This window comes from Antedon mediterranea, chromosome 5, assembly GCF_964355755.1.
Source record: "Antedon mediterranea chromosome 5, ecAntMedi1.1, whole genome shotgun sequence".
Lineage (NCBI taxonomy): Eukaryota > Metazoa > Echinodermata > Crinoidea > Comatulida > Antedonidae > Antedon > Antedon mediterranea.
Window position 1 is genome coordinate 27,879,476 of NC_092674.1, and position 15,251 is coordinate 27,894,726.

Sequence of the window (15,251 nt, forward strand, 5' to 3'; positions counted from 1 at the left end):
GCAAAATGTTATCAATATGTTTTCTTATGGTTCATTTACAAAGTTATTGGGAACGTTCATTGCACGTTAGGCCAATGTTAAAAACAAATGTTATATAGATGTCACATTTTAACGTTTATTGTAAATGTTATTTCAACGTTATTTAAAAAGTTATGTTGATGTTATATTTGAACGTTATTGTAAACGTTTGTATAACGTTAGAAACATGTTATTGAAATGTTGCTTGATGGTTTATTTACAACGTTATTGGGAACGTTCATTGCACGTTAGGCCAATGTTAAAAACAAATGTTATGTAGATGTCATTTTTTAACGTTTATTATAAATGTTATTTCAACGTTATTTAAAAGTTATGTTGATGTTATATTTGAAGGTTATTGTAAACGTTTGTATAACGTTCGCAAAATGTTATCAATATGTTTTCTAATGGTTTATTTACAACGTTATTGGGAACGTTCATTGCACGTTAGGCTAATGTTAAAAACAAATGTTATATAGATGTCACATTTTAACGTTTATTGTAAATGTTATTTCAACGTTATTTAAAAGTTATGTTGATGTTATATTTGAACGTTATTGTAAACGTTTGTATAACGTTCGCAAAATGTTATCAATATGTTTTCTAATGGTTTATTTACAACGTTATTGGGAACGTTCATTGCACGTTAGGCTAATGTTAAAAACAAATGTTATATAGATGTCACATTTTAACGTTTATTGTAAATGTTATTTCAACGTTATTTAAAAGTTATGTTGATGTTATATTTGAACGTTATTGTAAACGTTTGTATAACGTTCGCAAAATGTTATCAATATGTTTTCTAATGGTTTATTTACAACGTTATTGGGAACGTTGATTGCACGTTAGGCAAATATTATTTAAAACAGTTATGTAGATGTTGCTTTTCAATGTTATTGTGAATGTTTTACAGACGTTATATAAATATTATTTAGAACGTTAGACAGATGTTGAGTTTGAACGTTATTTTATACTGTCTGATTAACGTTATCAGCATGTTATAAAAACATATTGATTGCAACGTTTTTGTGAACGTTCAATTAACGTTAGACAAATGTTACTGAATTAGTTTTGTAAATGTTACTTTTGGACATTATTGTAAACGTTATTCTAACATTAGATGAACGTTATCAAAACATGTTTTGTAATGGTTACATTTTGAATGTTATTGTAAATGTCCTTCAAACGTTACATAAACGTTATTATAAATGTTCTGTATGAGGTAAAACGTAACATTTTGTAGAACGTTTATTTAACGTTAGGTAAATGTTAATAAAACAAGTTTGGAAAATGTTATATATTAACGTTATTATAAACGTTTTTACAACGTTGAAAGAATGTCCGACGAATAAGTCTTGTTAAGTGAACGTTATGTTAATGTTCTTTTAACGTTCGTAGTGAACCTAACCAAACAATAACCAAACAAGAACGTTAGAAAAACGTTATGTGTTTGCTGGGTTCAACATTCATATTTCCTAAAGCCGATTTTCCACTAGGCGAATTTGTTCGCGCGAATCGAAGGCGTCCGCTAATACGCATGCGTAGAGAAGGATGTGGAAGATGTAAACATGAATACACATGCGTACAAGCTGGCGCTTTCGATTCGCGCGAACAAATTCGCCTAGTGGAAAATCGGCTTAAGTGACATACGGATGTGTGTGCTTTTTAACATAATTATATTAGTTTCACCAATGGCAACCTTTCACAATTATGCTGGTATAATAAATACTTATGCAAAATACTATTGTATAGCTTTAGTGTTTATTTATTTCACTCCTTGTAAGAATGTTTAAAATGGCCTTGTCAAAAAAGAAAAGCTACGTCCATGCCCCAGGTCTGAAGCCCTTTATTGGGCTGACGATGCACGAAATGTTGGAAGAGAGGGTGAAGAAAAATCTGGACAGAGAAATGCTTGTTTTTTTCGGCGATAATGAACCTTTGCTGAATTTAAGAAAAGAGTGATTTGCCAATCAACGCACATTCTGCTAAACACGTTTAGCCTGTGTAATTCTCGTTTGGTTTTAAAACCTTTTGAACACAACTTTTTTTTTCTATGTAGTATAAAGCCGTTATATGTGTAAATTATAGAACCTGAAGCTATGACTAGATTCTTCTTTTTTTCAGGTAGTAGACTTAGCAGCCGGGTTCCTATTCAAACTTGGTCTTCGTCGTGGTGATCGTATAGCTGTTATAGGCGCTAACCACGTAGAATGGCCCCTTATTACAGGTGCAGCGAGAGCCATAGGCGTCGGTGTGGAGGTATATCAATATTTATTTATTGATATCAGTATTTATATGGTATAGGCCTATTTTCATGTAATTTTTAAAATGTAAACAGTGTTATTTTTCTTCAGGCTAACCTGCTATTTGGTCATAACCCCCAAACGTTCAAGAAAATATTGTCACATGTATGTAAGTATCCTGTTACTCTTTCAATTTCAGATTTTGTGTATTGCTGCAAAATGTTAGCCTGGCCTATTCCACTACGTTTCTAATTATTATTATCCTATATTAAATTTATGGAGTAACTTCATGCGTCCGAACCCCGTGTTTCATGTTTTATATTATTCGTTTTGGACAGGCCACTTTCCCTCCCCACTCTGTGTCAATCAATCAATCAATCGATCAATAATCTTTATGTACTTCGTATACAAATTGAATCATACATTTAAAAAATAAATAATGGAATCTGATTAATCTATGACGAGTATAAAAAATACATATACAATTATATCAAATTTATAATTTACAGGTATCGTGTGCAAAGCGTTGTTCATAATTCGTAGCCCTGATACACTTTACCAAATGGTTTGTGAAATGATTCCAGAGTTAAGTGAAAGTATTCCAGATGACCTGAATTCAAAACAGTGAGTATGGATAATTTGAATATTATGCTGTATGTATAAGGTCTGGAACCATAATAATATATTAATACCTGCCAAAATATCATGCAAAGCGCTGATCATATCACACTAATTATCATTTATCGAGGTTAGAGGGTCATCTGTTAAGTTAACAATGTTCTACCATCAATTCAATTCAATAAAACTATATTATTACAAACTCCGGAGAAATTAGTTTGGTTGTGGTGTACAAAGATTCATTAAAACGTTTCAAAAGCACACAAAAAGACAAGCACAATCATAACATTGAACACTAATTAATCAGGTTCAATTCTCCAGACTGCAACAATTTGTATTTAAAGTATATTTTGTATATATGTGTTTCTCCGAGTTAAATTTTAAATACTGCTTCTTTTTTTTTTGTAGGTTCCCAGATTTAAAGAAGGTTATAGCCGTTGGTCCAAATTGTAAAATGTTAAGTGGTATAAAATAGTGCGTTTGTTTGTTGGAGCATAAAGATTATTTCTCCATGATTTGAGTATTAATTCAAGATTGAACCCCGACCCTTCCATGGTTTGATTTTTTGCGTCATATTGAAAGTTTTTTTTTTTTTTCGGTGGAACATTGAACTTTGCCGATATTTCTATTTCTGGATGTGAGGAAGAAGTAGCAAAAGCGGCCAAGAAAGTCACAATTGATGACGTCAGCCACATTAGCATGACATCGGTAAAAAATATTACTATTTTCAAAATCGACATTATAATTTCCAGCTGTTTTATTCGTCATAGAACATTTCTATCTCAGGCTACCATGCTGATTTTTAATCTCAGTATTATTGTAAACGTTGTGAATTTTATTCCACTCCAAATTACACTTAAACTATCGGCTTACGGTATTTTATTTTTTATTCCGTAGGGCACAACTGGATCACCGAAATTAGTACCGTATACTCATTTCCAAACGCTCAACAGTAAGTTACATCATTCTGACACATAAATGTGACGAGAACCAAGTAGGAAAGATTTATCTTTGTAACTACAAAATGTAGAGGGATTCATTATTAATATTAAGAACGGAAAGTTCTGTCTACACTATCAAACTAGTAGTGATATGCCCAAATGTGGTAGTGATATGCCCAAATGTGGTAGTGATATGCCCAAATGTAGTAGTGATATGCCCAAATGTGGTAGTGATATGCCCAAATGTGGTAGTGATATGCCCAAATGTGGTAGTGATATGCCCAAATGTGGTAGTGATATGCCCAAATGTGGTAGTGATATGCCCAAATGTGGTAGTGATATGCCCAAATGTGGTAGTGATATGCCTAAATGTGGTAGTGATATGCCCAAATGTGGTAGTGATATGCCCAAATGTGGTAGTGATATGCCCAAATGTGGTAGTGATATGCCCAAATGTGGTAGTGATATGCCCAAATGTGGTAGTGATATGCCCAAATGTGGTAGTGATATGCCCAAATGTGGTAGTGATATGCCCAAATGTGGTAGTGATATGCCCAAATGTGGTAGTGATATGCTCAAATGTGGTAGTGATATGCCCAAATGTGGTAGTGATATGCCCAAATGTGGTAGTGATATGCCCAAATGTGGTAGTGATATGCCCAAATGTGGTAGTGATATGCCCAAATGTGGTAGTGATATACCCAAATGTAGTAGTGATATGCCCAAATGTGGTAGTGATATGCCCAAATGTGGTAGTGATATGCCCAAATGTGGTAGTGATATGCCCAAATGTGGTAGTGATATGCCCAAATGTGGTAGTGATATGCCCAAATGTGGTAGTGATATGCCCAAATGTAGTAGTGATATGCCCAAATGTGGTAGTGATATGCCCAAATGTAGTAGTGATATGCCCAAATGTGGTAGTGATATGCCTAAATGTGGTAGTGATATGCCCAAATGTGGTAGTGATATGCCCAAATGTGGTAGTGATATGCCCAAATGTAGTAGTGATATGCCCAAATGTGGTAGTGATATGCCCAAATGTGGTAGTGATATGCCCAAATGTGGTAGTGATATGCCCAAATGTGGTAGTGATATGCCCAAATGTAGTAGTGATATGCCCAAATGTAGTAGTGATATGCCCAAATGTAGTAGTGATATGCCCAAATGTAGTAGTGATATGCCCTAATGTGGTAGTGATATGCCCAAATGTAGTAGTGATATGCCCAAATGTGGTAGTGATATGCCCAAATGTGGTAGTGATATGCCCAAATGTGGTAGTGATATGCCCAAATGTGGTAGTGATATGCCCAAATGTAGTAGTGATATGCCCAAATGTGGTAGTGATATGCCCAAATGTGGTAGTGATATGCCCAAATGTGGTAGTGATATGCCCAAATGTAGTAGTGATATGCCCAAATGTGGTAGTGATATGCCCAAATGTGGTAGTGATATGCCCAAATGTAGTAGTGATATGCCCAAATGTGGTAGTGATATGCCTAAATGTGGTAGTGATATGCCCAAATGTGGTAGTGATATGCCCAAATGTGGTAGTGATATGCCCAAATGTAGTAGTGATATGCCCAAATGTGGTAGTGATATGCCCAAATGTGGTAGTGATATGCCCAAATGTGGTAGTGATATGCCCAAATGTGGTAGTGATATGCCCAAATGTGGTAGTGATATGCCCAAATGTGGTAGTGATATGCCCAAATGTGGTAGTGATATACCCAAATGTAGTAGTGATATGCCCAAATGTGGTAGTGATATGCCCAAATGTGGTAGTGATATGCCCAAATGTGGTAGTGATATGCCCAAATGTGGTAGTGATATGCCCAAATGTGGTAGTGATATGCCCAAATGTGGTAGTGATATGCCCAAATGTAGTAGTGATATGCCCAAATGTGGTAGTGATATGCCCAAATGTAGTAGTGATATGCCCAAATGTGGTAGTGATATGCCTAAATGTGGTAGTGATATGCCCAAATGTGGTAGTGATATGCCCAAATGTGGTAGTGATATGCCCAAATGTAGTAGTGATATGCCCAAATGTGGTAGTGATATGCCCAAATGTGGTAGTGATATGCCCAAATGTGGTAGTGATATGCCCAAATGTGGTAGTGATATGCCCAAATGTAGTAGTGATATGCCCAAATGTAGTAGTGATATGCCCAAATGTAGTAGTGATATGCCCAAATGTAGTAGTGATATGCCCTAATGTGGTAGTGATATGCCCAAATGTAGTAGTGATATGCCCAAATGTGGTAGTGATATGCCCAAATGTGGTAGTGATATGCCCAAATGTGGTAGTGATATGCCCAAATGTGGTAGTGATATGCCCAAATGTGGTAGTGATATGCCCAAATGTGGTAGTGATATGCCCAAATGTGGTAGTGATATGCCCAAATGTGGTAGTGATATGCCCAAATGTGGTAGTGATATGCCCAAATGTGGTAGTGATATGCCCAAATGTGGTAGTGATATGCCCAAATGTGGTAGTGATATGCCCAAATGTGGTAGTGATATGCCTAAATGTGGTAGTGATATGCCCAAATGTGGTAGTGATATGCCCAAATGTGGTAGTGATATGCCCAAATGTGGTAGTGATATGCCCAAATGTGGTAGTGATATGCCCAAATGTGGTAGTGATATGCCCAAATGTGGTAGTGATATGCCCAAATGTGGTAGTGATATGCCCAAATGTAGTAGTGATATGCCCAAATGTAGTAGTGATATGCCCAAATGTAGTAGTGATATGCCCAAATGTAGTAGTGATATGCCCTAATGTGGTAGTGATATGCCCAAATGTGGTAGTGATATGCCCAAATGTGGTAGTGATATGCCCAAATGTGGTAGTGATATGCCCAAATGTGGTAGTGATATGCCCAAATGTGGTAGTGATATGCCCAAATGTGGTAGTGATATGCCCAAATGTGGTAGTGATATGCCCAAATGTGGTAGTGATATGCCCAAATGTGGTAGTGATATGCCTAAATGTGGTAGTGATATGCCCAAATGTGGTAGTGATATGCCCAAATGTGGTAGTGATATGCCCAAATGTGGTAGTGATATGCCCAAATGTGGTAGTGATATGCCCAAATGTGGTAGTGATATGCCCAAATGTGGTAGTGATATGCCCAAATGCGGTAGTGATATGCCCAAATGCGGTAGTGATATGCCCAAATGCGGTAGTGATATGCTCAAATGTGGTAGTGATATGCCCAAATGTGGTAGTGATATGCCCAAATGTGGTAGTGATATGCCCAAATGTGGTAGTGATATGCTCAAATGTGGTAGTGATATGCCCAAATGTGGTAGTGATATGCCCAAATGTGGTAGTGATATGCCCAAATGTGGTAGTGATATGCCCAAATGTGGTAGTGATATGCCCAAATGTGGTAGTGATATGCCCAAATGTGGTAGTGATATGCCCAAATGTGGTAGTGATATGCCCAAATGTGGTAGTGATATGCCCAAATGTGGTAGTGATATGCCCAAATGTGGTAGTGATATGCCCAAATGTGGTAGTGATATGCCCAAATGTGGTAGTGATATGCCCAAATGTGGTAGTGATATGCCCAAATGTGGTAGTGATATGCCCAAATGTGGTAGTGATATGCCCAAATGTGGTAGTGATATGCCCAAATGTGGTAGTGATATGCCCAAATGTGGTAGTGATATGCCCAAATGTGGTAGTGATATGCTCAAATGTGGTAGTGAAATGCCCAAATGTGGTAGTGATATGCCCAAATGTGGTAGTGATATGCCCAAATGTGGTAGTGATATGCCCAAATGTGGTAGTGATATGCCCAAATGTGGTAGTGATATGCCCAAATGTGGTAGTGATATGCCCAAATGTGGTAGTGATATGCTCAAATGTGGTAGTGAAATGCCCAAATGTGGTAGTGATATGCCCAAATAGATTATGGATACTATATGTATTTTATGCTATAAAAGAACAATTATTTTGTATTGATTACGTCATCAGCATTACGATATCAAAACCGGTATACAAAGATACGTCGGGATACGTAAACAGAAACGTGCTTACACTATACAATTGTTTCATATACATCCTTGCTATCCCTGTATGTACATTTAAATCGTGTCATCAACAACTTATTTTTGTTTACAGGTGGATTGTAAGAAGTTGCAAAAGATGGCTATTGGTCGAATTAAATTACCGAACACGCCTTATCAAGAATAAAGTGAAAACTCCCACGTCATTAAATCAATTTCTTCTTGTTGTATTACATATCATTGTGACTATTGAAGTGTATTTAGTATAATAAAACACCTAAGTAGATTCTTGTCATTTGATTAGACGATTTTGGATCACGTGATTTTCAATAAACTGCGATATTGCACGCTCGACGTTATATACAACGATTCAGCTTTTTTGTACGAAAAGAAAAATCTTCTCGCGTACAGAAAAAAACAGGCCACGGCGAAAATCTAATAGCGCTTCCAATTTTGTGCTTCGCTTTGGCATATATACAATACCAATTTAAAATGGCATTCGATCAGAAACTAACATTTTTGGGGAGCGATATTTACTACTTTAGACCAAAAAGCACTTAAAGTATGTTTAAAGCGTGTGTAGGCCTATGATTTTTATTAAGACGTGGAATTGCCTTCATCAGATTAATTTCATTCATGAAAATATAACCTTTCATCTTTCACCTCATGCAATTATTCGTACTATTTCACTAATAAAACATTCATTATCTGTATAATATTCAACACATGGACTATCTGCACTTAGTGGATGAAATATTTTACCAATATGTATAAGTATTGTCAGGGAGTGTCAGCCTCGCGTCAGTCAAAATGAAGATATCACAATGCTTAGCATGGAATAGAATTAATAATTTAACATTTAGGAGCTGCTTGTGCGTTTATATGATTACTGTCACGTGTTGATATCTTGATACTTTGATTGGTATACATGATTTCATCAAATTACTTCTGTATTATGATTACTGTCACGTGTTGATATCTTGATACTTTGATTGGAATACATGATTTCATCAATTTACTTCTGTTTTATGATTACTGTCACGTGTTGATATCTTGATACTTTGATTGGTATACATGATTTCATCAAATTACTTCTGTATTATGATTACTGTCACGTGTTGATATCTTGATACTTTGATTGGAATACATGATTTCATCAAATTACTTCTGTATTATGATTACTGTCACGTGTTGATATCTTGATACTTTGATTGGAATACATGATTTCATCAATTTACTTCTGTATTATGATTACTGTCACGTGTTGATATCTTGATACTTTGATTGGTATACATGATTTCATCAAATTACTTCTGTTTTATGATTACTGTCACGTGTTGATATCTTGATACTTTGATTGGTATACATGATTTCATCAAATTACTTCTGTATTATGATTACTGTCACGTGTTGATATCTTGATACTTTGATTGGTATACATAATTTCATCAAATTACTTCTGTTTTATGATTACTGTCACGTGTTGATATCTTGATACTTTGATTGGTATACATGATTTCATCAATTTACTTCTGTATTATGATTACTGTCACGTGTTGATATCTTGATACTTTGATTGCATACATGATTTCATCAAATTACTTCTGTATTATGATTACTGTCACGTGTTGATGTCTTGATACTTTGATTGGTATACATGATTTCATCAAATTACTTCTGTATTATGATTACTGTCACGTGTTGATGTCTTGATACTTTGATTGGTATACATAATTTCATCAAATTACTTCTGTATTGTGATTACTGTCACGTGTTGATATCTTGATACTTTGATTGGTATACATGATTTCATCAAATTACTTCTGTATTATTACTGTCACGTGTTGATATCTTGATACTTTGATTGGTATACATGACTTCATCAAATTACTTCTGTTTTATGATTACTGTCACGTGTTGATATCTTGATACTTTGATTGGTATACATGATTTCATCAAATTACTTCTGTATTATGATTACTGTCACGTGTTGATATCTTGATACTTTGATTGGTATACATGATTTCATCAAATTACTTCTGTATTATGATTACTGTCACGTGTTGATATCTTGATACTTTGATTGGTATACATGATTTCATCAAATTACTTCTGTATTATGATTACTGTCACGTGTTGATATCTTGATACTTTGATTGGTATACATGATTTCATCAATTTACTTCTGTTTTATGATTACTGTCACGTGTTGATGTCTTGATACTTTGATTGGTATACATGATTTCATCAAATTACTTCTGTATTATATTACTGTCACGTGTTGATATCTTGATACTTTGATTGGTATACACGATTTCATCAAATTACTTCTGTATTATGATTACTGTCACGTGTTGATGTCTTGATACTTTGATTTTTTATTTTTATTTTTTGTGGACATATCAGTACCATATTTGGGCACATCACATTGTTTTGTCAAACTACTTTAAAATGAAGGGATTAACCTACCGGATTTACTGAACCTAAAAGAGGGTTGGACTTTTTATTAATCTGTACGAATGAAAAGGCAGTCATTTTCCTATCGTTACCTTCGCGCTCTATTAAAAAATTGATTGTTCAGCCTGACAATGCTTAGTTTGTATGTGAACGTAGGGGTTTAAAGTTCATTTTTAAGTTAACATTCATTTTGTATAAGACTGTGTTTGCTTATGCCTACTGCTGCTTTTTAAAGTTCGTTAGTTGTCTAGAATGGCGTTGTCGCGAAATAAAAGCTACGTCCATGCCCCAAATCTGAAGCCATTTATTGGGCTGACGATGCACGAAATGTTGGAAGAGAGAGTGAAGAAAAATCCGGACAGAGAAATGCTTGTTTTTGTCGGTGATAATGAACGAGTTACATTTGCTGAATTCAAGACAAGAGTGAGTATGAAAATATTAACACGGTAATTGGCTACACGAAGGCCTCTGTTACGTACGGCGTCATACAGTATAGGCCTAATACATGTTTTTCTTTAAAGATATATTGTCCCCTTGGAACATGAAAAATGAAGATTAATAAAATCAGATATTGAATCGGCCATTATGTAGTTCGGGTTTTTCCGTAGAAAAACCCGAAATCAAATGTTAAAACAGTTAAATTCACCAAATATATACCCATTGGCTGGAAGCCAATTTTTGCTTTAAAAAAAGAGTGTATTTACCTGGGGAAAAAATAGTCAAATTGGCTTCCAGCCAATGAGTAAGCCAATGGGGTTTTTAGTTGAATTAACCATTTATTTTGTTTATTTTTATGAAAACATTAACTGGTTTTATATTTTTTACTACGGAAGTAATTAATTTAACTACAAAATAAACTATTAAAAATCAAATTTAAATAATCTTTATTTTGTCTTTTTTTTTTGTCAAAATAAATATCATATTCAACAATAAAAAAGACAACGCGAGGAACCAGTGCTCTTCGGCTTTTAAATGTATTGTATTAGATACTTTTCTATGCTATATATTTTGTTTTAAGACGTCTCTATTATTTTATTGAAAGAAAGAGGTATACAGTATTTCCTTTCTTCTTTTTTTTTTTCAGGTAATAGACTTAGCAGCCGGGTTCTTACTCAAACTTGGTCTTCGTCGTGGTGATCGTATAGCTGTTATAGGAGCTAACCACGTAGAATTGCCCCTTATAACGGCTGCAGCGAGAGCAATAGGCGTCGGTGTGGTAGGTGCTATGTATATCAAACAAAAGTTGAGCTTTAATGTTCAGTGTAAAAGAATTCTACCTATTTTAAAATGTTTTACTCGTAATAATGCTAACGTAGCAACATTAACTTTTTTTCAGGCTAACCTGCTTCTTGGACATACTCCTCAAACATTTAAGAACATAATATCACGGGTATGTTATATATCATATTCTATTATTATATTGAATTAATAAACGTCTTATTAGAATTAAGAGGAATTCCCAGACTATCGCACCTTATGTTTCTTAGGCTGAATGTTGGTCAACCCCACCATTCTCCGTAAACTGCCTGGAATAATTTTTCGAACACATTATTCACAGGTGTCGTGCAAAGCGCTGTTCATAACTCGTAGCCCGGACACACTTTACCCAATATTTTGTGAAATGATTCCAGAGTTAAGTGAAAGTATTCCAGGTGACCTAAATTCAAAACAGTGAGTATTGCAACAATTTGAATACTATAATTTGCTTAGATGCATTCATGCATACGTAGGCCATCCTAACATGACTAATGTTTCCTCATTCCTCTCATTCATTCATTACCTAACAATTTACTGTTTATTATATTCGTTTCTGTAGGTTCCCCGATTTAAAGAAGGTCGTAGGCGCTGGTTCGAACTGTAAAAGGTAAGAACATATAATTGTCCAACACAACGACTTGATACTGTTGTTTTTGCTAGGAACCCCGGAAAACCCAGATAATTTGTGTGTTGTTTTTTTTTTCTTGTTTTTTTTTTTGGGCATACTGTTTTTCTTTCTTTTCAGTGGAACGTTGAATTTCGATGACATATCTACTTCTGGATGTGAGGAAGAAGTAGCAACAGCGGCCAAGAAAGTGACAATTGATGACATTAGCCATTTTCATATGACATCGGTAAAAAATATTACATTGATTCCTATAAGTAGGCTTATAAGTTACCGGATAAGTAGGATTACTGTTGTTGTGACAATTCAAAATAGTCATGTTCAGCTGTTTTTGTATTATAGTTTATAGACTTAGTCGTATTTTTATGTCATGGTAACATAATAGGCTGTTATGGCAATCCACGATCCAGGCCAGTATAATATGTTTTTAATTTTATTCCGCAGGGCTCAACTGGAACCCCGAAATTGGTACCTTATACTCATTTTACAATACTGAATAATTACACCCTTCCACCAAATCAATTTGACGAAGAACAAGTGAGCAATGTTTAAAACTTGGTTCCCACTAGGCCTACAACGTAACGAAGGACATAAGCGTAATATATTGTTGTAACTGTCGCTTGTATTTCTCTTACGTCCTAGTGGGAACAAAGCTTTAGCTTTATACCTATACCGTAACTATATAATGTGGATGCATGTGACGAATTACATTCTCCTAAATACTCGGATGACAGCTGATGATGATGATAACGCAGCTCAATGACGTACGTGCAACGCAAGTGACTTGACCAATCCCAAGACAATTGCGTTGTGATTGGTAAAATTGATAACGTAATTAATTATTATTATTTATTTAATATTAATAATATATGTTGTACTAAAGATCAATAAATTAGCATGCATTGGTAACATGGCATACGCTGTAGGAATGCTAATGGGTCAAGTACAGCCACTCCTATACGGTACAACTTCAGTGTTTCCTTCACCAACCTACACATTTGAAAAGTTTCTTCAGGCTGTCGAAGCAGAGAGGTAAATAGTTCACAATTTCACCTATATGCGGAATTCAACGATTTTAAAATTTGAAATTCCCACAGTAATATAATCGTACGATAATGATGAAGTTAAAGTGACGTATTTTTGTGACACATTTATACTGGAATTTCTTTTTTAGATGTACCTTTGTCAATGTTATGATTGACGGTGTAGTTGATCTTTTGTATAATCCTATCTGTGGCAAGTACGACCTGTCTTCGTTGAAATCAGGTAACGTATTAAAATGGTAGGGCTATATTATAGTTAGGCCTGTACAAGTATTATCGATAAGAGAGACTTTCATAGTAATTTCTAAGTATCAGAAACGACGAAACATTGTTTTCTTTTTAATACAAGGTATGACTGGTGGCTCGCCCATTCCATCAGTTGTTTTTTTCGAATTGAACAAAAAGCTTGGAATTCGTTTGTTGGTAAGCAAGGAAATTGTTGATTGTTTGATAAATATTTCGGCACATACGGCGTTTCATAATGTACAATATCAAAACGTCTATAGTCAGTAAAAACTATCAACGTAAAAAAGAAACTTATAAAGTCTACAAACACTACAGAACAACAACCATCTGCGCATGCTTACAAAAGATTTGACGTTGTGATAGTTTCTGATTTTGTTTTCTCTTGTACCAGAATTTGTACGGGTCTACAGAAACCCTCTGTATCAGCTCTTTGACAGTCGATGACAGTCCAGATGTTTGGAGTACATCTGGCCGTCCTTTACCAAATATTGAAGTAAGTTCAACTTTATGAACTTGTTACTTGTTTCATCCCATTCCTTTATAGTTCTGTAATGTAGACCTACACAAACAATTATTTCAAATCCCTTTCTAAAGATTCAAATAGTTAATAAAGAAGGACGTTCCGTAGATGTCGGAGAAAAGGGAGAGATATGGGTACGAAGTCCGACTGCGTTCAGAGGTTACTGTGGTGATATTGAGAAAACAAAACAGACGATCACTGAAAACGAATGGATTAAAATGGGGTACTATCACAACAATGATATTATTTTAAATTGGTGAATAATTTGCCAAGTCAGGTAACATTTAACCACATTTGTTTAAATGGAAGTAAATGTATTAATGTACCACCATTTATTTTCCAGAGATGTGGGTAAGGTAAATGCGGATGGCTACCTGACAATTGTTGGTCGAATTAAGGTAATTGAATTATACATATTTAACATTACAGTAATTTCAAACACTGTCGAATACCACAAAAAAACCTCCAGAAGCCCGGCAGCACTCTTTCCAACTTTTGAGTCTAGTCGAATTTAATTAACACCATTGAAATAACTATATTTTCAGAACATAATTATCAGAAGAGGTGTAAATGTCTATCCATCAGAAGTGGAAAGTATAGTAACAACTCATCCAGCCGTAAACATTGCGCAGGTAGTTGTATTAAATAATGTGGAAAATATTTTAAAGACAGAAGTTAACACTTGATATCATATTTCTTCTAATCTCTCCAGGTTTTTGGAATCCCGGATTACAGAGTCGGTGAAGATGTGTGTGTATGTGTTACGTAAGTATCATTTTCTTTCAGGCAACCTAAAATGTATGTATACAATTCAAAGATGGTTGCTTTTTTTAATTCAACAAAACATATATTTTCAAAATAAAATTAATAAAACGGTACTGTTGTGTAATAAATTCTTTCATTAAAAGGAAAAAACATTTTTAATTTCAGATTAAATGAAGGTTACGATGTCACTGAAGAAGAACTGAAAACCTTCTTTGTAGGAAAGGTATTAGACAACAAAATGTTGTTATGAGTTAGGATAATAAAAATAAACTGCAATAAATGCATGCTTGTGATTGAATATTTATAAACATTAGTAGCAAGCTAATTTTTAAATGAATATCTCTTCTTTGTGGCTCTCACCAAGCAGGCTAATATTTTCTATATGAGACTAATTGCCAATTAGGACAAAATAAAGTTGACTGGCTGTCAACGAGAATGCTCTTTTTTGGAAGCGGTAGGGGCGTTGTGCGCGGGGCAGTAACAAATGGTGGCATGTAT

The 15,251-nt window shown here is 34.8% G+C and overlaps 3 protein-coding genes across 3 annotated transcripts; all 3 read left to right on the forward strand.

Moving 5' to 3' along the window:
• The first annotated feature begins 1,812 nt into the window (after positions 1-1,812).
• On the forward strand, positions 1,813-7,985 carry LOC140049887 (medium-chain acyl-CoA ligase ACSF2, mitochondrial-like). The gene is made up of 7 exons (XM_072094840.1): positions 1,813-1,902; positions 2,143-2,277; positions 2,373-2,430; positions 2,771-2,885; positions 3,288-3,587; positions 3,777-3,831; positions 7,956-7,985. Exons 1-5 carry the CDS (start codon positions 1,813-1,815, stop codon positions 3,352-3,354), a joined length of 465 nt encoding a protein of 154 aa, XP_071950941.1. The 3' UTR covers positions 3,355-3,587; positions 3,777-3,831; positions 7,956-7,985.
• A 2,552-nt stretch (positions 7,986-10,537) lies between these two features.
• Positions 10,538-11,832, forward strand: LOC140049888 (medium-chain acyl-CoA ligase ACSF2, mitochondrial-like). Its single transcript, XM_072094841.1, has 4 exons — positions 10,538-10,720; positions 11,382-11,513; positions 11,634-11,687; positions 11,785-11,832. Exons 1-4 carry the CDS (start codon positions 10,550-10,552, stop codon positions 11,830-11,832), a joined length of 405 nt encoding a protein of 134 aa, XP_071950942.1. The 5' UTR covers positions 10,538-10,549.
• Positions 11,833-11,889: 57 nt separating this feature from the next.
• On the forward strand, positions 11,890-14,605 carry LOC140049950 (medium-chain acyl-CoA ligase ACSF2, mitochondrial-like). The gene is made up of 10 exons (XM_072094901.1): positions 11,890-11,968; positions 12,114-12,161; positions 12,300-12,408; positions 12,624-12,716; positions 13,063-13,211; positions 13,354-13,445; positions 13,572-13,645; positions 13,860-13,961; positions 14,332-14,386; positions 14,534-14,605. The coding sequence occupies exons 1-9, from the start codon at positions 11,919-11,921 to the stop codon at positions 14,341-14,343; spliced, it is 729 nt and encodes a 242-aa protein (XP_071951002.1). The 5' UTR covers positions 11,890-11,918; the 3' UTR covers positions 14,344-14,386; positions 14,534-14,605.
• The last annotated feature ends 646 nt before the right edge of the window (positions 14,606-15,251 follow it).